The sequence below is a fragment of the Peromyscus eremicus genome, chromosome 5, assembly GCF_949786415.1.
Source record: "Peromyscus eremicus chromosome 5, PerEre_H2_v1, whole genome shotgun sequence".
In the NCBI taxonomy this organism is placed as follows: domain Eukaryota; kingdom Metazoa; phylum Chordata; class Mammalia; order Rodentia; family Cricetidae; genus Peromyscus; species Peromyscus eremicus.
In genome coordinates, this window is record NC_081420.1 from 129,724,703 (window position 1) to 129,752,383 (window position 27,681).

Below are 27,681 nucleotides of genomic sequence, written 5' to 3' on the forward strand. Positions count from 1 at the left end.
GCAGGGGGCTTGGGGCCCAGCACACCCAAAGCCCCTCCCCACAAAGGCCCCGCCCCTGTCCCCGCCCACAGACCACGCCCTCTAAGGGCCCGCCCCTCGGCAGGCCCCTTACCCGCAGGCCCCGCCTCTACCCGCCCCGCAGCGTCCGCCTCGCCTTTGATGGGCCGCTGCCGGCCAATGGGCGCTTGGGGAGGCGCGGGGCCGCGGCGGCGGGCAGGGGGCTCGGCGCGCCCGGGCGTCAGTCCGGCCGCGGCGACGGCGGCAGGAGCGCGTCCCGGCGCCGCCTGGGGCTGCGCTCGGCGCGCGGACTGTGAAGAGGAGGAGGCGAGCGAGGCTGGCGCGGGGTCGGCGGCCGGACACATGGCTTAGGACGCCCCGCCGCCGCGCCCCAGCATGGGGAAACTTCACTCGAAGCCGGGTCAGTGTCCCCGCCCGCTCGCCCGCCGCGGCCCCGCGTCCTCCCGCCGGTGCTAACTCTCCCTCTCCTTTCTTTCCGGCTCCCGCCGCCGCCGCCGCCGCCGCCGTCGCGCGCGATGTTCCCGCAGCCGCCGTGTGCAAGCGCAGGGAGAGCCCGGAAGGTAGGAGCGCGGGCCACCGGCCGGGGTGGGGGGGCGCGAAGGAGGCGGCGCGGCCGGCCCAGCCGCTGGATCTCATTACCAGGGCTGCCTCAGCCCCCAGTCCCGCCCTGGAAGCGCTCTTTGGGGCCCCTCTGTCCCTCCTACCCGTTCCCCGCAGCCCAGTGCTCCCACTGCTGACCCTAACCCCATCCACTTTGGCGGCGTCTTCCCTTCAGACCCTCAAGATACTGCGCCTTCCTTCTGGCCACCAGCCCCTTCTCAGGAGAACTTGGCCTCTGCGCCCACTGCACCCCCTCTCCTGACCCTCAGCTCTTTCCTGCACAGTCCCTGACTCCCGCGCTCCTTCCTCGGATTCCCAAACTCCTTCAGTTAGGATACTGCCTACTCGCTTTCACCCTTTGAGTCCTTGCACTTAGGATCTCGGCCGAGCCCCCTCTTTGGCTACCACTCTCTTTTGGATTCTGCTCCGTACGGCGGCGCTTGACCCTCTTGCCAAGCCTTTACTCGCTGTACCGCTCTGTCTCCCTCTCTTCATTCTCAGGTAACTTTTTGCCAGCTGGGAGGGGGGGGGGGGACCCAGACTCAAGGTCTTCGTGTTCTTCCCGCCTCAGGTGACAGCTTTGCTGTGAGCGCTGCTTGGGCAAGGAAAGGCATCGAGGAGTGGATCGGGAGGCAGCGCTGTCCAGGCAGCGTCTCAGGACCCCGACAGCTGAGATTGGCAGGCACTGTTGGTCGAGGCACCCGGGTATGGTCCCCACTCCGTTCCACCCTTTCAGCTTTGGAGAGGGTCTGCGCGCTCCCCCTCCCCACTTTTAGCATCCTGTTGGCACATTGTCTAGGTCCCAAAATCCCTTCTCAGTGTGCCCCACCAGCCCTACTTGTGCCCCATGCTTTGGAGGACCCTTGTTGATGAAGCTGGCACAGATCTCCTGCCCAGCTGGGCACAGAGGGTTGCTTGGGGAGGAAGTGCCAGGGAGGAGGTGATACAGGTCCAGTGGGTGGGGAAGCTGTGCTTTGTTGTGCGTGTGTGTGTGTGTGTGTGTGTGTGTGTGTGTGTGTGTGTTGGGGGAGGGCTCCTCTGCTTTGCTTTTGTGGCCAGCTTTTCCACAGGGAGGGGTTAGGACTAGAGGCAGGCAGGAGTGTCTGGGTAGAGGGCAGAGCTGTGCTGGCCCGGGATCTGTGGCCACCTCCAACTGTGTCTGTGGCATTCATCAGTGCCATCTGCCACCCAAGTGTAGGGTTTGGAGGCACTGAGACCTGGCTGTCCCCTTAGTGTGGCCCTCAGAGGTGGGGGTTGGGGGGGTCTGTACAGTGGTCTGGGTACACTCTCTTTCTTCACCCAGGGGGTTCTTAAGGCTAGAGTGGTTCTGCAGGAGCCAGTGGGATGGAGGAGTGAGTCCAGCCCCTGTGTCTGGCCTGGGACTGGTGTTCACAGATGTCCTGTGAGCTCCAGAACTCAGCACAGGGCTTTCAGATGGTCTGCGTGGAACTCTTGCAAGCTGAGGATCAAAGGATGAATCAACTTTTTGATGTGACATTTAATTTTTTTTTTTTTTTTAAACTTAGAGGGGGAACAGACCGAGCCTCAGGTCTGGTTAGTTCTTTGGTCTTGTTCTTTGGGTGAGGCTGGTGGAGTCTTCAGATGTGTGTGTGTGTGTGTGTGTGTGTGTGTGTGTGTGTGTGTGTGTGTGTATGTGTGTGTACCATTGCAGGGAGGTGCTGTGTGTGTGTGTGTGGGTGTGTGTGGTGTGTTAAATGTACTCTCTCTGGGATAAGCTCCCTCTCTACTGTGTGGCTCAGGCTGTCTCTTCCCTGGCCCTCCAGTTTGCTGGCTGGCTGCAGTTGGGGCTGCTACCCTAGTAGAAGGGTCAGAACTGGGCCCAGGGGGCGGAGGTGGGCATTTGGAGCCTTTTAACAGAACCACAAACTTCCCCTTCCCCCACCATTCCTAGTTTTTGATGTACTTATTTATTTAAGGACCAATGAAAACAATCCAATTTAGACATATGAACAGATGCATTTGCAGCTCAATACAGGCCAACAGAGAGGATTTCCATTAATCAAGTTTTGTTTTTTTTTTTCAGCCTGTTTATTTTCATAAAGTATTCCTGCAGAATGACATTTATTTAGGCTCTGTCTCTCTCCTCTTTCTCTCTTTCCTCTCTCTAAACTGCCAGGCAGCTTTTACTCCATGCTAGAGGGGAAACTTGAAATACAGCGAGGGCTTGCTTCAATTGACTTTTATCTTCAAAGCCATAACAAATGTTCCCCGCATGTTTTTGGTGGGTCTCCTTGGCATCCAGGCTGGGAGGATGGGAGGGAGGGGGAAGGAGGAGAGGAAAACAAAAGTCTGTCGTTTTTAATTAAATAGTAGTGTTCCCAGCAAGAGGAATGCAAGCCAGTAAAAGTTGCCATTGGGGGAAATGAAGGGGGAGGGGGCCCCTGCTTAAGCCTGTGGCTTTGCTGAAGTCACGGAATTTCGTTGCCTGGTTTCTTCCCCCAGCTGAGGACAGCATGGGATGGATGGTGCTTGCCTTCCTGCCTCACCCCCCTCTCTGAAAAGGAGGGGTCATTAATATTTGTTCAAAGTCCTTTTGAAGATGTGAGGCGTAGAGCCATCAGCGTGACATGTGTTGGGTAGTTGAGGGGGTGGACCAGCCATCAAAGACGTTGAGTGGGGGGAGGGGGGCTCTGCTTCCTTGAGAGTGGATCCGAACAGATCTGGATGCCTGGGTTCCAACCTGCGGTGGTCACAGTAGTGGGGCCATGCATCGACCCTAGGAGAGGACCAGGCTGAGCCAAAGTGTGGGGCTGCACTGGCAGTGGCCTGTGGAGCAGTTCAGGTGGTCTTTAGAGGGAATGTCTTTAATCTTTATAGGTCTCTATCTTTTTTAATCAGAGAAAAATAACTGGGACATCAAACACATGATTTCACGGATGTTATCACTTAGGATGAATCAAAGTTGAAAGAGGTAGGTGAGTTCAAAGTCAATACAGGGAAAAATACTGGGTTCAAGTGGTCGTAGTTGGGAATGTCAGAACGAGTGCTGAAATGGTGGGGACACTGAGGGTGCTGGCCAGGCCACTGGTGAGCACATTTCAGTCTTGTCATTTCCCTGAATCCCACTGGCATGGGAGGGGTGGCTGGCAGGTCCTTCCATGATATCATCAGGATGTAGATGGGTGTGGACTCTAGCAGTCTGCTAGCTTCCTGTAGCCAGTACCAGGCCTATCTTGGTGAAGGCTTCTGTGTCTACTTCTCTACCTGTCCTGTCACCAAAGTGGCTGGGGACACATTATTGGCTTATCCAATTGACAACATTCTTATTGCTGTGAAATCTAGTATTGTCTGAGTGCCTGTGTGTGCCAAGCACGTTGCTTCTATTACTTTAATCTCCCCATAACCCTCTGGAGTTGCAGCCAGCTGGTGTAGACTACGTTGTCTCCCTTTCCAGAGTCTGTGTGTGAAGCCCAGCATTGCTTGGCTCTCAGAGAGGGGCTCACAGACAGTTGCCACCATGTCCACGGGAGCTAGTTGCTGGGGAGGAAGAAGCAAGAGGAGCCCTACCGGCCCGTGTCTGTGGCAGGATCCAAATTGCATGCATAGCCCCAGGGCATGAGTGTGGCCACACAGGCACTCAACTCAGCCTACCCCCCAACATACGGAAGTGTGTGGGGTCAGGCTCTGCACAGTAGCTTGTCACCTCGTGCAAGTCACTTTAACTTTATGTATCTTGATAAGCACATCTGTAAAATGGGCACAGTAATGCTCTCATCTGTAGCTCAAATTCTGATTGGTCTTAATAATAAAAACCCAGAGTCAGATATTGGGGTAAATGCTGAAAGATCAGAGAAGTAAGGAACAGCCAAAGTCACCTCTTACCTCCACTCCTCAGACCAAAAAGGACTGAGCTCCTGTCTCCTCTTGCCTTATATTACTGTCGCCAACTCCCTAGTGCTGGGATTAAAGGTGTGCACCACCACCACCACCACCACCACCACCACCACCACCACCACCACCACCTGGCTCTGTTTCTCTTTTAGACTGGATCAATCTCCTGTAGCACAGGGTGGCCTTGAACTCCTGATTTTCCTGCCTCCTCCTCCCCCCAAATGCTGGGATTAAAGGTGTGTGCTGCCACTGCCTGGCCTCTATGGATAACTAGTGGCTAGCTCTATCCTCTGATCTTCAGGGGAGCTTTATTTGTCAGAACACAAACTACCACCATACTCATCCATGTCAGAGCTGAGGTCGATAAATCTTGAAAAAGGGTAGAACCTGGGCTGAGAGGGTGATATTTATGTAGGGACCCTGATGTTTGTGCTCTTCCCTCTACACCCTTCCACTGTAGGCTCACCTGGTGGGACCCAGGCGAAGGTCTGGGCGTTTGCCTTTCCATGGATGCTTGATGAGGTTCAAGGGAATATAAGCTCAGAGGAGCTAAGTGATGACTGATAGGAGACATAACAGCACTGTGAGCGAAGGACAGTAGACCGAGCCAAGTACGTGCCCGAGACACATGTACTGAGCAGAATTCGAGGCTAAAATACACACACCTCCAAGAGAAAGTAGAAACAACACAGCAGGCAGCCAGAGATAGCCCAGTGGCAATGCTAGGTGAGCAGTGGCTGAACGGTGAAGCTCTTAGGTAGGCAGAGCAACTGAGTGGACTCAGGCGTGAGGGGGGACGACTTGCCATGGCCACGCTGTGAGCGTGTGTGTGGATGTGTGTAACCAGATTCAAAACAACCTTTACTCCGTGCACTGTGATCCTTTTGTTCTTTTATAGCAAAACTGCTTGCAGAAATAGGTTGGGGGCTTGGGGGCAAGCAAGCCCCCCTGTAGATCAAAGGCGGCTGCCAGGCACTTTGGTAATTTGATTAGGGGGCACCTAGCACATTTTGATATTTGGGGAAGATTAGGAGGGTGCAGGCATGCTGCATGGGGTCGGGTGGGGCTGGGTGATGAGATTGGGGGCTGATCCAGCTGCTGCCTGCATTCTGGATTCCAGGGGAATTACCCTTGAATGATACCAGTTGGCACAATTAAAAGGCCCCATGTCTTCACCATATGGAAAGTGTTAGACTTCCTTACGTGGTTTCAAAGCTATGTATTGGGAGGTGGGCTTGACTTGGTGTTTAAGAATTAAAAGATGATTTGCTTTGAGGCTGGTGGGGGTTTCAGGGTAGAGGCACGGTGCATGCCTTCAGTCACAGGCATCTTTGAGTGGCCTAGGGAGGGTCTCCTTGGCGGATGGCACTCAGGCTCAGCTTCACAGTCCTGAGAACTACCTGTGCCTGGGAGCCAGCAACGAGTGTCCTGGAAAGCCTGAGCTGTGCCAGATGCCAGACATCACTGCTGGTTGCTCCTGCTCTTGCCAAGTGGTGTTATTGGTGGCGGCTGCTGTGACACATCTGTGTGACTTCTTGGAGGCACTTTAACTAGAACCCTTTCTCCCTTTAAAACTCCTTTAAGAAGGAGACTGGGTTTCCTCGAGCCAGGCATGTGTGCTGTCTGTTTCCTGCAAGCCAGGGCTGTGCATCTCCATTCACAATCCAGACAGCATAGCTTGCCGGTGGCTAGGAGTAGAACCAGGGGCTGTTACTTCCTTGCCTAGTGGGAGGAGGAGAGGAGATGGGGTGGTGAGAGTGCCTCTGTTTGTCCCGGGAAGCTCACCTCCCCCATCAGTGACCGACCGCCTGTCTTCCTGGACACTTAAAATGGTCAAAGTTGAACTGTCAACAACAAAAAAGCCAGCTACGAAATGCAGCGGTTTTCTTGAGGTGCATAGTAGGCCCTCGCTGTGTATGAATGAAGAAAGAAAATTCGGAGCCGGGCGGTGGCGGCGCACGCCTTTAATCCCAGCACCTGGGAGTCAGAGCCAGGCGGATCTCTGTGAGTTCAAGGCCAGCCTGGACTACAGAGTGAGTTCCAGGAAAGGTGCAAAGCTACACAGAGAAACCCTGTCTCGAAAAACCAAAAAAAAAAAAAAAGAAAGAAAATTCGGTCACCATTTTGGTCCTTGCTGCCTCCTCCTCCCTTGCCAGCTTCTTAAACCCTTTATTCCTGCTGCCAGGATTCATCTCTTCCAAGTCCACTGTCCTTAGCGGAATTGTAGAACCAAGCCTTTCTTATAGGCAGGCACTTAGTTGATTAATCACTATTAACAATATGTTGTTAATATTTCCCATAGTATCATGCATTGGGAAACAGTGGAAAGAGGCATGGTCCTTGCCCTTGGCTAACTTCCAGATTAATGAAGGAAGCAAAAGTCAGCAAGTGAACAGGCGGAGGGCTGGAAGACTACCAGGATGTACAGGGGAAGGGATGGCCTGCACTGTAGATGTTTTCACTGGAAGATGGGTTAGAGTGTGGTGGGAAGGCCAGGTGGTTGTGAAGGGAATGTGGATTGGTGGCTGATGGGGACTGGAAGTGTCCCTGGAACTGAGTCTTGGAAAGCCCTGCAGGTGAACAGCTCTTGGTGTGCTTGAACACCTGTCCAGGGACAGGAGCATGAGCCTGCTACGTATTCTTGGGAATTGATCTAGGATGGGACATTACCCAGCGGTCAGATGGGTTGGTGGCCCTCTAGAGCCAGGTTGTAGGTGGAAGTCAGCTCAAGGGTCAGAAACTCAGTTGTGTGGGTAGGAAACGAAGGGATGTGAGGCAGAGAAGGTCGGTTCAAGGGCTTGGGGGAAAGAAGCTGCTGACAGCCGACCCCAGAGCAAGTGCACCGTGCCATGAAGTACAGTGAGGCTGGGCTGTGGGAAGACCTTCCTTGCCCAGCTTTCCAGATTCAACTAAAGGCCTATGCAAAGGGACCCCGGAATCAGGGGCGGAGCCCATGATGGGGTCATAATGAGTCAGGTGCCCAGGGCTGTGAATTCACACTCTGCTTAGCTGTACAAACTTTGGGAACTTTTTGGCTGTGTGTTGGATCCAGGCACTTCCTGTAGCTGCCTCCGGGCTCCCCTCTCTTTCTGGCTCCCACATTCCCCTTGCAGCTCTTGTCTCTCACGTTCTCCTCTCGTTTTCTTACCCTTACTTCTTCCCTAGCTTCCTCTTCCTCACAAACCAAACATCTATCCTCCTGTTAGAAAGAAGTGAGGCAGGAGCCCAGAACACCCTTGACGAAAGGCCAGCGGGAGCTGAAGGCTTCACTTGTTGGATCTGGAAGCTGGGCTTTGATGTCACCCTGCTCCGTTTATCCTGGGAAGCTGCCTGCCTCCTTGTGGCCTCAGCCTCTCTGCTGGACAGGGGCAAGCTCTCAGGCTGGAGCAGAGGCAAGGCATGCCCACTCCATGAAGGGTAGCCATCTATAAAGGGTAGCCCAAGAGTCCGGCCAGGCCGCACCCTGCCAAGCCCAGGTGGGTGGAGAGCCTTTTCTAAACACGCACTTCCAGAGGTATAAGTAATTCTTTGATAGATGCCTGGGCAAGCTGAGAGGGATGTTTATCCATGTGGGCACCAGCCACAAGGCTCAGGAGGAAAGCTGTAGGCCCCTCTGCTGAAGTCATCCTCAGCTTCAGCAGGGCACACAGGAACCCTGGCCAGCCAGTGTGACTCTGTCCGAGGGGCCTGTCCAGGGCCATGTTTGCTTAGTAGCCCTGAGGAATTAGTTTGGGCGTCACTGTTCTGGCTTGCTGAGCCACATTGGCGATGGCATGTGACCCTGTGTGTGGCTGATGGCTGTTGAGGGCTTCAGGGTAGGGTGGGCTTTGCTGTAGCATGACGTCAACTAAAGGGCCTTTCTCTCTTCTGAACTTTGGCCTCTCCTGCTGAGGAGTGAGATGACGTCACTCTAATGTCGTATGTGTAGAGTGCCTTCTGTCCCACTAATCGTGTATCTGTAGTGGAATGTGCATCTGCTCTGTGCACCGACCAAAAGCCCTTGTCAGGAGGCTTACAGCCCGGTAGAACACAAATGTTTTAAGATGCAAATAATAAAATACAAGTTGAACATAGGCTTCAGCAACAGAGTGCCTTGAGGCCCAGAGCTCGTATGGGTGGTTGTTCATTCCACACACTGGCAGTTCCTTCGTCTTAGGCTGCTGTGGAAACTGAGGAACAGCTTGTCCTTACCTCAGAACTTGTGAGAGTGTTTCCTGAGTTCTGTTGAGTAACAGCAAGGTGTCATGTGTGTTGTTTGTTTAGCTAGAATAAGTTGCTTTGATTCCTGGCTCTCTGAGATTTATTAAATTAGGAATAATCATTCAGTTTTATCAAATGCTATTAGCGCACTGTTGGGATGGATCATTTACTGGCGTGGTGTATGATTTGGGTTTCTGGTGTTATTCCATGACAGGATCTTCCTGTGTAGGCTAGACTGACCTGGAAATCACCATCCTTCTGCCTCAACTTCTTGATTGCTGAGATTGCAGTGATTGCTACCATCCCTGGCTGATGTATTATTTGTATAATAATCCACATTGCTAAATTCCCTAGTGTTCAACTTCTTTGTACTTCTGAAGTAAGTCCGTTTATTGTGGCACATTATCGAGTCCACTGTCCATATGTGGGCCCTGCATCCATGGACTCAGCCAACTGAAAACTGAAAATATTTGAAAACGATTCATCCAAGCTGATCGGGCTTTGCTTCTTGTCATCCTTCTCTGAACAAGACACCCTGATGACTACATAGCATTTTATTATGTTAGGTCTGTTAGTCATGTTTCTCTTGCTGTTATAAGATACTATGACCAAGGCACTTGTAATTTGGGCTAAGGTTTCAGAGGGCTAGAGTCCATGATGGTGGAGCAAGGGCATGGCAGCATTATCAGCTGAGAGCTCACACCTTGATCAACAAGTAGGAGGCAGAGAGAAGTAACTCAAAATGGCATGAGTCATTTGAAATCTCAAAGCCTGCCTCCAGTGACACACCTCCTCCAACAAGGCCACACCTCCTAATCCTTCCCAAACAGCTCCACCAACTGGGGACCAAACATTCAAACATAGGAGCCTGTGGGGGCCATTCTCATTCAAACCACCAATTAGGAATTATAAGCAATGTGGACTTGATATAAGTATACCATACATGGACCATACATGTGTGGTCCCTTGTTATATAAAGGACTTGAGCATTGTAAATTTTGGTGTTCATGAGTGAGGATAAGAGAGATGGGAGTGCTCTATACTTGTCCCCTATGATACCAAATGCTGTACTGTGGGCTTTTGGAAATGCAGCTGCGTTTTCTGTGCAGATGCTGTACACTAGGTCTTTGCATGGATGTTTCTAAGTTAGATTGGCTCACACATGGAAGGTAGTTGTTGAGCAGTGAAGCTATTAAAGGAAGGTTGGGGGACACCCTGGAGGCCCTGAGTCTGGAACAGGACCCACTGGGGTGTGAGATAAGCACCTGAGGTGGGTTGGGGACAGGAGCAGAGGGGGGCTGTCACAGTGGTTGCATGTTTGCTGAGTGTCAGGTGGGAAGCCACAGAGCCCTGGACAGTTTGTTGGAGCTATGGATGGAGGTCATGGCTGGCCTGGTCACCTTCTGGGTATACTAGATTGGCCTCAGATTCACAGAGATCTACCTGCTGAGTGCTGGGATTGAAAGCACAAGCCATCATACCCACCCTGGCTACCGTCTCACTGTGTTATGGGATAAGGTCTCTGTTCAGAGGGGAAACATGAGGTAGCCTTGTGTGAGGTCAGTGTGTTGAAAGGAGTCTGTGATCTGTTCTGTGGAGGGGAGAATGTGAGGATGGGCTCTGTGATCTGTTCTGTGGAGGGGAGAATGTGAGGATGGGCTCTGTGATCTGTTCTGTGGAGGGGAGAATGTGAGATGGGCTCTGTGATCTGTTCTGTGGAGGGGAGAATGTGAGATGGGCTCTGTGATCTGTTCTGTGGAGGGGAGAATGTGACTCCCTGATGTAAAAATACTCTAGAAAGTGAAGAGGAATCAAGTGGCAGAACATTCCATGAGCTCTGTGAGGATCCACAGGTCTGCACTGGAATAGGTACAACACTTGGTTCTCTAGAGGCCATCCAGGGGACCCTTGAAGAGGCTGCAGGCAGGGAGGGGGCCAGGAGAAATAGAATAGACTGTGAGATGAGCAGGAGCTGTGGAGGCCCACAGTCTGGGTTCTAAATCCGCCTGCACGCTTTTTCATTGAGACTTCGGGTTCTAAGCCAGGCCTCTGGGCCAACCAGTGAATGTGGTGGGAAACAGATGCACTGTAGATAGTTTAAATGAGAGGATTCCTGAGGTCCCAGAGATGCGAGCAAGGATGGGAGAGACCTGCCGGCTGTTGAAACAAATGGGGTCTGGCACCAGCTACTGCTAAGGCACAGGTAATGGGTGGCCAGGAGAGGTTGTAGGCATGCTGATTAGCTGAGGTCAGCACCGTAGTGTGGGGGTGGCAAAGAGTGGGAAGAACTATTTCACTTTCTCTCTACCTTCCAGGTCCTTCTCTTGGCTGAGTTCAGAGTGAACTAGTGCCCAGGGGTTGGTTGGCTTCCCTAGGGTGCCATAGAGAAGGTAGGGAGTATGTGAATGTGCTATGGCAGAAGAGTAAGCATCTTTGGGCCTCAGTTTTCACACCTGGGAACTGGGGTGGTAGTACTGTTTGCCTGCTAGCATGGTTAAGAAGAATCCCATTGTTTATAGGGCTCTTTAAGGTATAACCATGGACAAGGGTAGGACTGACTGGAAGTGCGATTGGAGGAGGAGGCACATGGAGCGGGCTTTGTGGAATGCTGATACTGAGTTCTCAGGGACCACAGAGCCAGAGAAGTCATAATAGTAGGTGCGGCAGGCTGGGTGGAAGGTATTGGTGATTGGTCACACACCCTGCCTCAAGAGGGCAGTGCCACGTAGGGCCAGCCAACCCTTAGCCTCTGGGGAACATGGTCCTGAAGTTGTCATCTGGTGGTTTAGAGAATCTATTATCTGGATTTTTATGCAGAACCTTCTGAATTTAAGACATGGTGGGCATGGTGGCACTCATCTGTGATGCCACCACCCAGGAGGCTGAGACAGGAGGATTACAAGCTTGAGGTCATCTTGAGCATATGAGAGCTTGTTTCTGAAAAACAAGTCAACTAAAGAAAGTTTTAGGGAACACTTCCTGTGGATGAGCAGGTAGCTGGATTTGGCCTGTGCACCGTGCTTGTGATCACTCCCGAATCAGCCCTGCAGATACAGGGAGTTAGTGATCAGACACTGTGCAGGCAGGATGGAGTGTGGAGCTGAATGCATTGCTCACATCTGCCCCCTGAAGACACTTTCATCATGTGGACCAAGGACCTACTTCTAAGTGAAAACAGCTGGACTGACAGGAGAAGCTGGGTCTGGCTGCAGACGGAACAGAGCAGGTAGCCCTCTGAGCTGAGAGGCCACAGCTTGTTTCTGTGGCAGGACAGCGGGAGGGCAGGAGAGATGTGGACGGGCTGTTGTTGCTGAGGACCGGTGTATGTGTGCTGCTGCTCTCGAGGCAGGACTGTGGTTTGTGGAGTCTGACAGCTTAGGCCTCCATCCCAGGTCTGCTTCCTGATGGGTGGCCTGGGGCCAGCAATGGCTCATCTCAGATCCTCCATCTTCACATCTGTGGCATGTGTAAAGGAACTGTTCCCACCACCTGGAGTTCTCTGAGGGTGAAATAAGTTCATGTCAGCAAGCGGGGAAATGGAACAGATACCCTTCCTCTCAAAGCTTTCTAGAGTGTCCGCTCGTGATCAAACAGATACATGCCAAGAGCGTGGGCATCCGAGTGTGCTGCAGGACAGGATGTGAAGGCAAGTGAGGGGCTAATGCTTCAGGTTAGGGAGGGATGCCGAAGCTACTGAGCCCCAAGCAGGAGATGGCCGCGGCAATGAGGGCTTGGCGCAAACCTTCCAGGCACAGGGCGGGAGATGCAGAAGCACAAAGCCCTTAGCCTCCTCCTGGAGTCTGAGTCTGGTCTCCCAGACGTCAGGTCAGGAGTGTGAACCAGCAGAGGGTGGGCCATGCCTGCTGGAGTGGGTGGTGGTGATGGGTGCCACATCCTGTGGGAAGATCAGGTGTCTGCTGCAGACCTTTCTGACTCCAGCTGCTGCTCTTCCTGGCCCTGTGGAGGATCAGGGGGAAGAATCTCACTACAGCCCTCCTGACTCCTCTTCCTGTGGCTGTCTGAGCACCTACTCTCGACTATGGAGTTGGGTTAGGCACAGCAAAGAGTTAGTCTGGCCTTAGGCTGTGGAAGAGAGGCAGACCCACGGCCATCCAGAGGGCCTCTCCTTTGCCTACTTCAGAAGGCTGGGCAGGCTGCCTCGCTCAGAGGCCTGTCTTCTAGTGGGTTTGAGGTGTTGATTAGGGATCCACACCTGGGCCCCACACCTGGGCCCCACACCTGGGCCCCACACCTGGGCCCCACCTGGCCTCCACAGGGTGTCTTGTTACGGGGCTGGTTTTGACCTGGAATTTTTGTTGTTTTGCCCTCTTTCTCCCTGTGGTTTAGACAGATCGCAAGCGTGAAAGAGGACTTTAGGAAACTTGGGTTACCTGGGAGCACAGTTGCCATGTCTGTGGGTGCTGGGCTCCTCTTCCGGCCCTCTGCCTGTGGTAGGCTGTGTCTGCGGTAGTCCTGAGCACATGCCTCTTCTGATGTCTCATGGCTGCTGCCAGTGTGCACAGCCTCACTGGAAAGCCTGGGTGCCCACCAGGAGGAGGTGTTACAGCACAGCTCCAGCCTCCAGAGCACTGAGGATGCCAGGCCTTGGGCCATGGCATCCTTGTCCGCACTGCTCCGTTCTCTCAGCACCCTGGTGAGGTAGGCAGTGCTGGTTCCCCCGTATTAGTCACTTTTCTTGTCGCGGTGACAAAGTGCTAGAGGAAGATGACAAGGGAGGAGGCGTCTGTTGTGCTTCCAGTTTCAGAGGATGTGGGCCCCCAGGGCCGGAGGCTGAGGGGCAGAGTAGCTCATGTGAGACAGGAAGCAGAGGCAGGAGTCAGAGACAAGACCTCCCCCAAAACTCCCCTTCAGGACCTGCTCCCTTAAGATTCCAGCGCCTTCCCAAGATAGAGCCACTACCTAGGGGCCGAGACTTTAGTTCTTGAGCCACTGGGGACAGCATCTCGTATTTGAACAGTTCTAGTCCCTCTTCATCTGGTACGGCTGTTCTCGACCTCTGGGTCACGACCCCTTTGGGGGTCACATATCAGACATCCCGCATATCAGATATTTACATTCCGATTCATAACAGTAGCAAAATTACAGTTATGAAGTAGCAACAAAATAACTTTATGGTTGCGGGTCCCCACATGAGGAACTGTGTTCAGGGGCCATAGCGTCGGGAAGGTGGAGAGCCACGGACCTGTAGAACCTCTCCCTGGAGCAAGACTGAGAATCAGGCTGATAAACTGTAGAGTCGCCTTGGAGACGTGCTGGGGGTTCACAGTTATGCCACAACTCCATCCCTGAAGTCAACTGGTGGCCAGAAAATGAAACAGAAAATTATAAAAAGAAAGCAAAATGTCACTTACAGTAAGACTACTGGTTTGTGTTACTTTTTGTATTAGTTTAGATATGCATGTTTATGCCCACGCTCATATACACAGAAGCCGGTGATAATGCAGTACTTACTGTAGATCATGATCTAAGTGTTAGAAAAACACTGGTGTTTGCTCATTGCTCTAGATTCTGAGCGGAATACCGGGTTCAAGCCCCAGCTCAGCTCTTAGAAGCTGTGTAGTAGCCCTAGGCAGGTTTCCTGACCCCTCTATGCTTCTAGTTTCTTTCTTGGCTTCAGAGCCTTTGACTTGGTGGGTTCTTTTTTTGTCCAAGCTCCCAGGCATTGAGTGAGAGCTTTCTTGTTGACCCCACTCTATTTTCATAGGAGATGAAGAGAATGAGGAATCCTATGGCCTTGTACTTAGGGGTCACCGTCTGAGCCTAAAGACATGGCTGAGCAGCCCTGGTCTGCCCAGGGGAAGCCAGCCTCCTGTTACTTAGCAGCCTCGGTATCCACTGGCAATTAATTTGACTTCCCCAAGAGTGTCCTGCCAGGACTCTTAAGCTATTGACGGGCACAACTTTTTAAAGAAGTATATGTGGGGGAGAGGGGACAGTGTCCGTGAGGTGTGGTGGGGGGGCAGTGTCCGTGAGGTGTAGGTGTGGGGGGCAGTGTCCGTGAGGTGTAGGTGTAGGGGGGGCAGTGTCCATGAGGTATGGGGGGCAGTGTCCGTGAGGTGTAGGTGTGGGGGGCAGTGTCCGTGAGGTGTAGGTGTAAGGGGGGCAGTGTCCATGAGGTATGGGTGGCAGTGTCTGTGAGGTGTAGGTGTGGGGGGATTGTTAGAGTTGTTGTCACAGTTGAATTTCACAGGTGCTGACTTGTGAAGAGACATCAAAGGCAGTACCCCAGAGGGTCACAACAGAACTGAGGGTGTGCCTGAACAGGGACACATGTTCAGAGATGTGTGTGGGATGAAAGAAACTGGTGACACCTCACATGTTAATCACTGGTTAGTCCATGTGGTGTGGCCATTCCACTGATTCTGTCCCAGGTAAAAGCAGAGTGAGAGCCCTTGTGAAGAAGGGTGTGGACATTGCCAGGTTTCTGTGTCCATGGCAGGGGAGTCCTAAAGCCAGTCTCCATATTGGGGGACAGCTATGCACAAATGTCTGCCCAGACCTGTTTCTGAGTGTTTCTAGAAGGCTCCACCATCACACTGAGGGATAGAGAATTTTACTTTCACACTGTTCACTTCTTTATTCGACTCCGGAGGTGAGTGAGTTTGTAGGCTCATACTTTTTGGAAAGCTATGCGTTTAAGAAGGGACAGAGAGGTGAGGAAGTGACACCCGGGGAAGCTTCTCTGGAAGGCTCAGGGAGGTGCCAGAAGGGGTTGAAGGTTGGGATGACTCTCCTGGGATGATTAAAGCACAGAGTCCAGCACGGAGTGTACATGGTAGGCTGAGGCAGGAGGATCACAAGTTCAGGGCTGGCCTGGCCAAGACCATGTGAGGAGTGTGGCAGGTGTGGGACCCAGTGGGTGTCCTGTGGGACTCTGACTGATATCAGGCTCTCAGTTGATGGGTCTGTCTCCCTCTTTCTGCTCCTGTGGCAGTGGCTGTCTGAACTTCCTTGAGGACTTAGCCTTCCTCTGACCGTTTTGATACTTGGCTACTCTTTAAAGGGAAGCTAGGTCTCTGAGCTGGGGGCGGGGGACGGGGAGAGAAAGTCGATGATAAAGGGGTATTCAAAGGGTAAGTAGGTAGTGTGGTTGAGTCTGGTGGTTTTTCTTATGATTGAGTGCTCTCGGTTATGTGTGCTGTGTGGGGGCGCGGTCCAGCGACTGAGTTGTAGTAAGATAGGCTTGATTTGAGGGAATTGACATGCAAATTTAAAGAGCCCCCAGAAGCTAATGGTGGCTGCCTACATTGCTCAGCTCTAATCTGAGGGGCAAGACCTGGGCTGTGGTGTGTCTGACTAAACTTGACCTTCCATCTGTCTCTGTCTCTGTCTCTCTCTCTCTCTGTGTAAGATATATTTGTTGTGGGAGGTGGTGGGAAGAATGTTCTCTACACCTTTGAAAGGGAGCCCTAGTCCACCCTTTCCTGTGGACCATCAGAGACAGAGGCATGGATGTGTTGTAGAAGGAGAAGCCAGCCTCATTGGCCACATGGTTTCCTGTGATCCTGGGCTTCCTTCCAGAAGAGCAGAAGGGAGCACGGTGCCCTACGTCACAAATACCCAACTCTGGAGCTCCTGCATGCTACTTCTTGTGCAGCTCTGAGGTGAGGCTTCTTCCAAGCATGGGCTGGGTGGGCACCTGACACACTCTGCTGTAGGGTGCTAGAAGACAAACCACTGTCTGGGCTGGAGAAGCAGCCCCCACCTGGGCAGGCGCTTAAGGAAGGTTAAGCAGAGGCTTTCCGATTCCCAAAGCTTTGCTCTCAGTGGTCTGTTAATTGGCCAGGATTATTTGCATGGAGAAACTGAGCTCCTGCTTCAGATTCCTTGGGGCAGTTCTCTGTGGGCTGGGCACTGCTTGGCAGGTGCTGGATGCTGAAAGACTATCTGAGGCTCGGAGGGTCCCAGTAGCTTGGAGAGAGGGTCACAGATGTGCAGGAGGCTAGGATTCAGGCTCTGTGCCTTTCAGTACCAGTTTCTGTTCTGGGTCTTCACAGAGGGCATTGGCTTGCTTCTCCCTTGCCCTGTGAGCAGGGCCTCACCTTTCTCCTAAATCATGTCTGTGACTAAATAAAATACAAATAAAAAATGAGAAGAAAGAAGGCCAAACTCACAGGAAGTCGCTCACCTGGAGTTCAGATTACCTGTCCCAGTGCAGGATGGCAGCATTTATCTCCGCCTACTGTGGGTTGGCTTCATTAGAAGGCAGTTTCTCTCTGGTCAGTGTGGATTTCCTTCTCAGCAGTTCAAGCTTCTGTCTTCAGCTGAAAGCTTCAGGAAATTCCAGGCTAGGCTTCCACTGTTTTGACCTGGGCCATCTGCTTTTCTGCAGAGTTGAGTCATGCGAACCCTCTGTCTCAGCCGAGCCCCTATGGGAAGGCGAGTGGGTAGAGCCAAGACTGTGCCTGCATAGTTCCGTGGGCAGAGGACTCACCAAACAAAGAGGTGGCAGCTGGGGACAGGGCTATCCGGGAAAGTAGCTGAGCTTTGAGGAGAAATATGGCTGGCCGTTGGGTTTCAGAAAAGCCTGGGCGGTTTGCCGTTTCCTCTACACAGCCCACAGGAGCCCTCCTTCCTCCCAGCTCTCTGCTTCTCCGTGGGAATACCAGGGAACTCCTCCCACCCTGAGTACTGATAGCAGCCCTCCAAAGTCCATGGATCCTTCTCGGATGTATGCTCTTCATCTTGACTACAGTACCAGTGCTATCCCAAAGTTCTAGTCAAGTACCAAAGTTCTCAGGTCAAAAACTCTGCCTTGATTTGCATTGACTATAAAAGGCCAAAGATGTAGCTTAGTGGTAGAGGACTTGCCTAGTGTGTGCTAGTCCTGGATTTGATTCCCAGCACTGCAAACAACACACCCAAGCAACAAATGATTTTAACCGTGACATTTTCATACATGCATTTAAAAATGTTTGAGCCAGGCATGGTAGCACATGCCTTTAATCCCAGCACTTGGGAGGCCAAGGTAGGTGGATCTGTGAGTTGGAGGCCAGTCTGGTCTACATAGTTCCAGGCCAGCCAAGGCTACATAGTGAGATCCTGTCTAAACAAGTGAATAAAAATAAAATAATAATAAAAAAATAATGTTTTGATCATTCCTCTCATTACCCTCTCGATACACACACACACACACACACACACACACACACACACACACACACACACACACACCACCGCCACCATTATGTCATTTGAACCTTGCCTTCCTGTATGTGGGTCTGCCAGTTAAAGATGATATAGAGCTTTGAGTGCATGCAGCTTTGGACTGGGGTTTACGCTGTTTCTTCTGGGTAGTGGGAGCAGCCTCCTTTTTGTTTCTAGGACTCAGTTAGGTAATATCTGTGTCCACATGTACTGGAAAATTTCCAGTGAGCTCGCCTCTGTCTCTTTGGGTCTAACACAGCACTTGCGAGGGTCTTGATTACTGTGTAGTGGGTGCAGAGGCTGAGAGGGCCCTGGGGTCTGTTTCTCTAGAGTGAATCTTCCACATTGTGCTCCATGCCTTCCCTCATATCTTGGGGAGTGAGTTAGGTTAAGCGCTTTTATACTGACTTAAGAACCCCTAACTTATTTTATAAAGTTCATTGCCTCCGTGACGAAGGCCAGGCCACAGAGGGGGACTTGCCTGTGTGTCATGGCCGCCTCAGGGGTTCTCTGCCCTCCAGAATCCTTGCAGGCCCCTGAGCCCAGGCATGGCTCTGCTGCCCACTTGGTTGTCCCTGTTCTGGGGTGGTGGGCATTGTTCCGGCAGAAATGTGAACTGGTGTTTTGCTTTGAGTGTATTAAGACACAAAGTCCCTGTGGTTAACAGCAAATTAATCACTGTGCCCAGGAGGACTGCCTGGGGTAGACATGACTTCATGAGCTTGTCATAACGTCTGCCTTGGCCGTATTTCACTCTCCAAGGTTTCTGACTTTCAGAAAAGGAGCCGCAGATAGAGTTACCAAGTTTTACAGAAATATTTGTACTGGGCAGAGGATTGCTTTATGGTGAGAGCCAGTTATTTCAGGAGACGAGCAAAGAGCCCTTTATTCTCACGTTCTGTGGGAGGAAAATATTATGTTGGGAAGCTTGCTTCTTGGATGGGCCACTGAGGAGGCTAGGCTGCATTTCTAGAGTGGGAGTGGGTGCCAGGAGATGGCATGGGCTGTGGAGGGGGGAGAAGGTGAACATGCACCCATGTTCTCTTTTCCTTCTGGGGCACTTAGGGCTGTGCAGCGTAAGGGTGTTGGGCTGGAATGGAGATGGGCAGACCTGGAAGATGGAGCCAGAAACTGGGGGCGGGTACACCAGCAGGGGAGCCCCAGATGAGAGCTGGAGGCCTGGTTGGAGCTGGTGCTGCCGTGGACTCTGGCTTATCTGTCATCTGGAGACAGCAACTGTGCCTGCCTTGTGGTGTGTCCTCAGGGCTGAGTGTGGCCATCCTTGTGGGTTGCTTTCTCCTTTATTCCACCCATGATGCTGAGGGCAGTGGTTGGGAGGCAGGGGCTGACCTCGTCTACCCACGCTACTGAGTCAGCTGACCCCGCCTCTTTGCATTGCTGGGGCCCAAGCAGTGGGAGATTTGAACTCTGGGCTAGCCACACCTGGAGTTCACAGGTCTCATTTTGTTGCTCAAGCTACAGTTGGTGCCCTGGTTCCCAGAAGGAGCCCTTCTCTTTCAGAAATTTGGGGGAAGATCAGCCTGCTCTGTACTCAGGACGGCGCTGAGCCTATGCCTGGGGACTGCTTGCTTCCCTTCTGATGCGGAAGGAGGATGACTGCCAAAAGTTTGTTTGTGTCTGGAGCGGCCTTGTGCCTGATAAGGACATGGCATCTTTGCTCCCTCCTTGCGCTGGACCATAATGCCTTTTAAGTTGGGTGGTGGGGAGGCTTGATTTATTTCCTTCTCCTCCCCACCTCCTTCTCGTTAGTTAGAATGCGAGGGAGAGTTTATCTGCTTTTCCGGGCGATCTGTGTCTTCAGCTCTGGAATCACATCCAAGTTTACAGAATGGAGTCTGTGCCCAGAGCCTTCTGGTAAATATTTTGGGAAGTTGGATTCAGCTGGCATTAGGGCCTAGGAGTGGGCAGTGGGTGCTGTTCAGGACTGGGTGGTTGAATTTGGACCCTTCTCACACAGTGCCTGTGTATAGGCGTCTGCCTCAGCTCCAGGGACCTGCCTCTGCCTAGCTCCGAGGACCCTGTACTTATATCAGGCACGCCTGGTCCATGTTTCCTGAACATGTGTGCCCTGCCTTATCCTGGGGACCTGCTTCCTTCTTCCTTCCCAGGCCACTGGTATGCCATGTTCCTCCCTTTTCTGGAAGCTTTCCCTCAGCTGCCCTTCCCCCTCCAGGGAGCTTTCACAGTGCTTTGCTGATGTGTTCTTGGGTTGTCCAAGTCGGAGGGGTATGGGTGAGATACATGCCCTCCCAGCCCTTGGTTTCCCAATCAGGAAAATGAATAGTTGTCAGTCAGAACTCATCTCTCCTAATAGTGAGGATAAAAAAAGAAAAGGGGAGTGGGAAACCTTAGGGCCTGGGGATCAGTAGCTTTTAGTAAACATAGCCTTCCTGTGGTGTTGGTCCCTGGGCGTCTCCTCAAGTCCCTTATACAAAATGACAAGATGTGCATGTAACTTAGGCACACCCTCCTATTCTTTAACCAACCCTGATGATTTGTTGTACCCAAGACAAAGGAAGTGCCTGAAGCAGTTGTTGCCCTGTGTTTAGGGAATAATGATAAAAACAGTGTGTACATGCTCTCACGGAAGCAGCTTCCCCAGCATCTTCCGGGGTTGACCTCTGGCTGCGTTGCAGTTTATCTCTTCCCTGCAGAGTGACACTGCATAGCAGAGGTGCCCTGAATTCTGTGAGTCTCCCCAAGATGCTCCTCATGTCTCTCCCACAGCGGGTGCTAAGGACTAGAGCAGAACGTGCCGATTGGGGTCGATGGAGACTCTGTCCAGGGTTCTTGGGGGGCAAAGGTCCCTTAGAGCTGGACTGTAGAGAGTTCTGGGGAAGATGCACAGCCTAGCTTCAGTAGGGTGGCTGGATCCTGCTGGCTCTGCCCGCCACGTTTGCCTCCCCTGTCTCCCAAGAGCTGGCAGGCACGGAAGTACGGCTGCATGGGGTGCAGAGGCACAGGGTGCCCCAAAGCTTGTGTGGGAAAGGAAAGATGAGAGTTCCCGGGAACCATTTTACAAAGATTTGTTTTTAATGTTTTTAATTGTGTGTGTGTTCACATGAAGGTAGATGCTCCTGGAGACCAGTGGCTTCGGAGGGTGCTGGGAACTGAACTCAGGTCCTCTGCAAGGGTTGTATGTGTCCTTAACTACTGCCTTCTCTCTAGCCCTTCTCTCGCAGTAACACTTTTTAAAAAATCGTTTTTTTATATCTAGTGACACTTTTGAAATGTAAACATTTGCATACACTGGCTTTGATAACATCAGGATTAATTTCATTTAAAAAAAAAATGGCCGGGCGGTGGTGGCGCACGCCTTTAATCCCAGCACTCGGGAGGCAGAGCCAGGCGGATCTCTGTGAGTTCGAGGCCAGCCTGGGCTACCAAGTGAGTCCCAGGAAAGGCGCAAAGCTACACAGAGAAACCCTGTCTTGAAAAACAAAAACAAAAAACAAAAAAAAAAAAAAAAAAAAATGTAGCTTTTAGGAATTAGAACTTCCTAAAAGTTCTTGCGTTCGATTGGACAGCATTACTCTCTACTATAGACTACTCTCTAAGAGGCTAGCTACTGTCCCCAGAGCAGTGGAGACTGCTTCTTTAGACTTTAAAAATCTTAGTCTCTTAAGCTGTGAGCTCAGCCATACGTACCATTCATAAACAAATAGGCTGTCCGTGACACGGACGGTGTGTGGACGGCGAGGCTCTGAATGGGCCTTGCAGGGGGACAGTGAAGAGCACAGCTTCCACAGCCAGGCCTGACGCTGGAGCTACCGCCCCCACTCACTGCCTGGCTGTGTGACTTCGGGTGAATGCTCTCTCATCTCTAGCTCTTTTCTTACCTGTAAACTGGGTGAGCACGGGACTCTGGTGTAGATGGCTGAGGACCCCCCCACACCCCCCAAAAGCTGACAACTCCAGGCAGCTGTGTTACTCACAATGTACATCACAGGTATGAAGGAAGGACTTCTATTGTGACCACATCTGTTAGCTTCTATGTTCTCGTCTGGGAAATGGGTTGCTGGGAGGATTTGTGGGAAGGTTCTGCACATTGCTGGGATGGTTCTAGAGATTTCCACACTTGGCTCAAACAGAGCCTCCTGGCTATGTTCCATCCAGCTCTCTGGGCCAGGCTATATTGGCAGTTCTCCCTGGGGTGACCTTCAATGGGAGGACTGTGCAAGGCAAGGCGGCAGGAGGGGCCCGTTGACTGTTCTGCCCAGAAGTTGGATTAAAGGTCCCTATCAAGGCTTTGGTGGTGACTTGGACCGTGCCCTGGAAATGCAGAGGCAGCCTCACAGTGTCCACTGGCCATATGCTGCCGTCACCTGCAAGAGACCCAGGCTGTGCCTCCAGTGGACACATGATCTGGAGATAGCCAGTCACAGCACATCCAGGGGGGGCGCCACAGCCTGGTGGAAGGGAGCAGGGCACACGTGCATGTCAGGCTTGGAGGTGGGTGCGTTCAGTGATCTGCAGCTCTCCTCCCTCTGTGTTGCTCACACACATGAACCCAGCCTGTCCAAGGCACCCCTCTGTCCATCTCAGAGGCCTGTCTGGGCTCAGACCTGGTACTGTTCCTGGTTGAGCAGCCAACAGATGGCCACCAGCATATGGCCCCTGGAGGGCTCCTCTGCCTCTCTGCATTCCAGCCAGGCCACATTGACAGTACAGAAAGGCTTCATTTCTTCCTGTCACTTGGATCTCCCCGGTGACTTCTGTGACTTTTGGGCGAAGAGATGGAGCCGTGAGTACCTGCTGCTGTCTTGCCCCTCCCCTGCAGCTCTGCCCCAGCCGTCCTGGTCCTACCTCTGGGGCTTTGCACATGCTCTTGTATTCTTGAGACACCTCTGATTCCCTCGCCCTGGCTTTTCTTTAATCATCCTCTGTGGTTTAGCAAGAGCAGCGTTCTCCAAAGCCCGGGAGACAGAGCTCCTCCTCACTGGATCCTTACCACACCCGTTTCTCTACTTCTGTGTGATCGTGATCACTGGCCGCTGGTGGCTTCTTCACGTGACAGCTGGGTTACTGCTCACCTGCAGGACTGTCTGCCCTGGTGCTGACAGGTTATTGCCACAAGGGGCCAGGAGAATGCTGGGTTTGTACCAGGCATGGCTTTGTACTTAGGGAATGAACTTGATTTGCTGTGTGTCTTAGGTAAGTGCCATTCCCTCTCTGTGTTCCTGACCATGAAATGCGGTGGTAGTAGATTTTGGTATTTCTGTGGAATGCTCCTGGGGCTGGCTGTCAGCTGAATGGGGAATTGTTTCCCACACCCCATCCTTTGTGCTCTAGCTGAGTAGGAGGTGGGTGTCAAGGATCAGTTGGTTGACCCAGGGAAATGGAGACATTTGGAGGGCACCCATGAGCCTACCCATGGCTCTTCACTGGCTTGGATGTATTAGAACCAGGCTTTGCTACTGGGGAGAAGTGGGAAAGATGCTGACCTACCCACACAGGAGAAGCCGAGAGAGGACTCTACACATGCATATATTTAAACCAGAGCTTGCTGCCTACTAATAGTGCTTGCCTAGGCAGCTTTACTGTCTTGAGGTCTCGATTTTCCCATTTGTGCAATGGGGCTGTCAGTGGACCTCATACCCTTGGACAGTGGTATGTAAAGTTACTCATGGCCGCGTAAACCCCAGGTTCTCAGTAAAGTACCTTTACCCTCTAAAGGCTCCTGTTGGCTCAGAGAGACTGATTTTGATTCATGGCAATCCTGCGCTTTGTAGGGTCACACTGGAACTCTGCTGGTCTCTGCCCCTGAGCCCTCGTTGACAGCTCTACATGGACCCAGCAGGGCTAGGGCCCGTCCTGAGGGGCTTTACAGGTGGGCAGTGTCCTGGGCCTTCATGGTGGAGTTCAGTTTGTGGTAGTTGGAGGGTGTGGAGGAGACTGTTCACATCAGCACAGACAGAGGAGGAAATAGGCAGGAACCAGGGTGGTGTAATCTGCAAAGGCCTGGCCCAGTGACCTACTTTCCCCATCCAGGCTCCATCTCCTCAAGGTCCCACAGTCTCCTCAAAAGTGCCACCAGCTGAGGAACAAGTGTGTGAAGCATGAGCCTGTAGAGGAACATTTCAGATTCAAGTCATGACACTCTCTCTGGAGGTTCAGGGAAGGTGGGAATAGTGGTCCTGGGTCCTTCCTATCCTCTGCTGCTCTGTGGGAGTTTGCAGGAAAGGGGGACCACCCAGAGGGACAGCAGGGCACTGTTGCCACCAGGTGGGGTAGGCCGAGTGGACAGGAGCAATGGCTGCATGTGCTGTGTGTCTGGAGAAGCCCTGGGGGGCAACCTTAACGCACGTGGACACACAGCTGCACAAACGCAGGTATCAAAAGTGTGTGTGTGGCGGGGGAGATGGCCTGGTCAGTAATATGCTTGCAGACCACATTTGGATCCTCAGCACCCGTGTAGAACATCCAAAGTCTAGGCCTATAACACTAGCTCTGGGGAGGCAGAGAAAGGAGACTTCCAGGAGCCTTGCAGAATTGGTGAGGCTATCTAAAAATAAAGTGGGAAGCAATAGAGTGAGACACTGGAACTCAGGCCTACACATGCATGTGCACACATGTGTACCATCCCCACAAGCATACACACACCACACGAACAAAGAAACAAAAGGCATTTATGTCCACACACCCTAAGGTGTTGTATCTTTTCACACTGTTCTGAAGCAGGCATTCCCACTCTGACTTTGCAGACAACAAAACAGGCTCTATCTGGCAGAGTGCCTTCTTCCTGGTCGTGTGTGTGTGTGTGTGTGTGTGTGTGTGTGTGTGTGTGTGTGTAGGGGGGGGAGGAAGTCAGTGGGAGCCCCCTGGTCAGGTGTGAACCCTGGGCTGCCTGTGCCCATTCTGTCTCCCTGCTGCTACTTTGGGGTCTCATTTTTCTCAGCTAGTGAGTGGACAGACTTGCCCTCCAGGACGGCACCTGGAGAATAAAGAGGGAGGCTAGGGAAGTGGTGGGAGTCACCTGCAAGTCACGGCTGGGGCTGGAGTGTCCTGGGAGCTGTTTAGGGTGGTTGACTTCTCTGGGCCTCCCTAGCTGGGCACACACAGCCATCTTTCCCCAGAGACTAAATTTAGGATTCCTTGGGGCCTGGCAGCCCTTGTCTTGTTTTTAGAAAGGCTCCATTTTGTTCCTGTTGCTGCTGCTGCTGCTGCTGGTGGTGGTGGTGGTGGCCGCAGCTCAGTGATAGCCTGGTCTCTGCTCCCCAGAACTGGCCTCAGTTGATCTTGTCAGAGCTAATTAGTATCTGGCCTCGCAGGCCTGGCCTTCCCTGGATGGGAGTAGCTTCAAGAGGTGTGCCAGGAGCCCCCCACATCTCTGCCTCACTGCTCCTCGGCAGAGGCCCTTGGAGGGAGGCGCTAAGGTTTTCTTTGGCTCTTAGTGAGCAAATGGCTCCATCTCCCTCTTCTTCTGAGCTCTGTAAAAATAAAAAGTTAAAAGACCTAAAGTTTGAACTGTAAAACCAAATACATGAAACCAAGCTGTTTCCATGCGGGAGCCACGGACTGCGAACACCCAAGTTTGAAACTTCCTCTCCTCAGGATTTATGGAGGCCTCGGAAACTTTTCCCTTTTTCCTTTAAACATCAGATCGGCTCAGGGTGCGCTTGAAAAGCGTAACCCGGCGTGTCTCACAGCTTGATTTGATGCAGCTGGGTACTGTAAGGACTTCTGAGGGCCGTGCTTCAGAGGCCTACAAAGCTGTTCCACCACTCCGTAAGTGTGTGTGTGTGTGTGTGTGTGTGTGTGTGTGTGTGTGTGTGTGTGTTCCTTAGCCAAGAAGCATATTCCGAGATGTATTAAACTCTCCGCTGCCTCCCCACTAGTAACCCGGATTCAGACTCTGCAGCTTGAAGGGAAGGAGAAGGGTCTTCCTGGAGGAGGCCTGTCCACATCAAGAGCGTTCACGTGCCGTGGGCCAGTATCAGTTGCTCCATAGAGTGGCACTGGCCCATGCCATCTGTAGGACATCAGCAGGAGGTGGTCATAGTGGGGGAGAAGGCCGGAAGGGGAGGAGTTAGCTCTGGACATCTGGGCTCCTGGGAGATGGTGCAGGAGAAGGATTGGCAGGTGAGATGGGGATGGTATCCCAGAAGTGACTGGGATTCTCATCTGCCTGTCTTTGCTGTGTTCAGGTCTCACATATCATGGGGCTTCTTCCTGGGCTATGGGTCACAGTGTGGCCTTTCAGGAATGTAGAGACTTGATGCTGGGAAGTAGGTACTGTTTTCCCTTGTGGACCCAGCGGAGACCTGATGGAGGTGGCAGTTAGTGACATGACTGTGTGTTTCATGCCTCTGACTACGTAAATTAATTTCATTGGGTTTGGAGTATAACGCACTCTGCGGTAAAGGTGCTGGTCTACCTTGTGAGGACCTATATTCTATCCCTAGCACCAAAAAAAGTGAACTTAATTAGTTGCCTGAATTTAAAAATGGAGAGAAACCAGCAGATTTAGGTTTTGGCCTGACCTGAGTATCAGTCTTTGTGCTCATTTTAGCCGAGTTCTCAGGGAAGGCCATTGGTTAGTGCTCTCTGTCCTGTCTGGATAGAGTACCCTGAATCTAGTTGGCAGAGGGGAAGGGTGTTCTCCAATATCGTATAGTACCAAAGATAGCCCTCCATAACAGAATGCTTTGGTGCCTAATTTCAGTAAGGCCAAGGTTGAGATGAGAAGCCTCTAGGGTGTACACGGCCTCCACTTGGCCTCAGAGCCTACCCACCATGTCCACCCCCTGGGCTTCAGAATGTTCTCAAAGATTCTGAATTCCTGTGATTGGTTGCTCGGCTCTTGGCCTTTAGCTGCCTTTTATTTAAATTGGAATTATATACTAATTTGGCCTCACTCCCCCCAGGGTCCTGCTACCATTGTCTTGAACAAGACAGGGACAGATGGGTTCTCGGTACCGGCAGAGTGTGTATTGCACAAGACAGGGACAGATGGGTTCTCGGTACCGGCAGAGTGTGTATTGCACAAGACAGGGACAGATGGGTTCTTGGTACCGGCAGAGTGTGTATTGCACAAGTAACAGAAGTGGAGGAGCTGCTCTTCTTGTGGCCAAGTTCAGTGATGTGAAGGCATTCGGTCACTTCTCCCCCAGGTGACAAAGGAGATGAAAGGCTCCAGCCATGAGGATCACTGGTTTAAACATTAGTTGAGGACGAGTGAGAGTGTAAAGCCTTTGTGAAATTGCTGAGATCAGGAGGAGAGTGTCTGTACTGCTCAGGGATAGATTTGGGGTGTGAGCCCCCTCGTATCCAAAAGTCACCCACATTATCCCAGCATAAGGAGCTGGATGGTGCCTTATCCCTGCAGAAAGCTCAGGAAGTTTTATGGTTTTGATACAATGTTGTTAGCTATGTTAGTTTTTGATACACCATTGTATGCAATTTTGATACAATATTGTTACAATGTAATAGCTCTCCTCTTCCATCCTGGCCCCTCCTCTGACAGCCACCGGTCTCCTTTCAGCATCTGTGAGATTGGTGTCTTGTGTCTCACTTAGGATAAGGCCTCCTCACCATTTCTCTGTAAGTCACTCTTGTGTTGGTGTGTGTGTGTGTGTGTGTGTGTGTGTGTGTGTGTGTGTGCGCGCATTGAAGCCAGAGGCCAACCTCGGGTATTGTCCTCAGGTACCATCTACCTTGGTTTTGTTTTAGAAAAGCTCTCTCTCTGGGAACCAGGGCTTTCTTCTTAGGCGAGGGAGGCTACTGGCCAGTGAGCCCCAGGAATCCACCTGTCTGCGCTTCACTAGAACCAGGATCACATGCCTCTGCTACAGTGCTGACTTTTTACATGGATGCTCAGGG

The 27,681-nt window shown here is 52.1% G+C and overlaps 1 protein-coding gene across 2 annotated transcripts in view; it reads left to right on the forward strand.

The window, feature by feature from the left end:
• Positions 1–297: 297 nt before the first annotated feature.
• The window catches only part of Nkd1 (NKD inhibitor of WNT signaling pathway 1), a 71,667-nt gene continuing 44,283 nt past the window's right edge, over positions 298–27,681 (forward strand). Inside the window, exons 1-3 of one of the 2 annotated variants that reach the window (XM_059264523.1) lie at positions 298–418; positions 546–578; positions 1,190–1,323. In XM_059264523.1, coding sequence (XP_059120506.1) covers positions 394–418; positions 546–578; positions 1,190–1,323 — 192 coding nt within the window. In that variant the 5' untranslated portion in view covers positions 298–393. Of the gene's footprint in view, positions 419–545; positions 579–1,189; positions 1,324–19,618; positions 19,714–27,681 lie in introns of those variants that run through there. The other variant, XM_059264524.1, reaches the window with a different exon arrangement.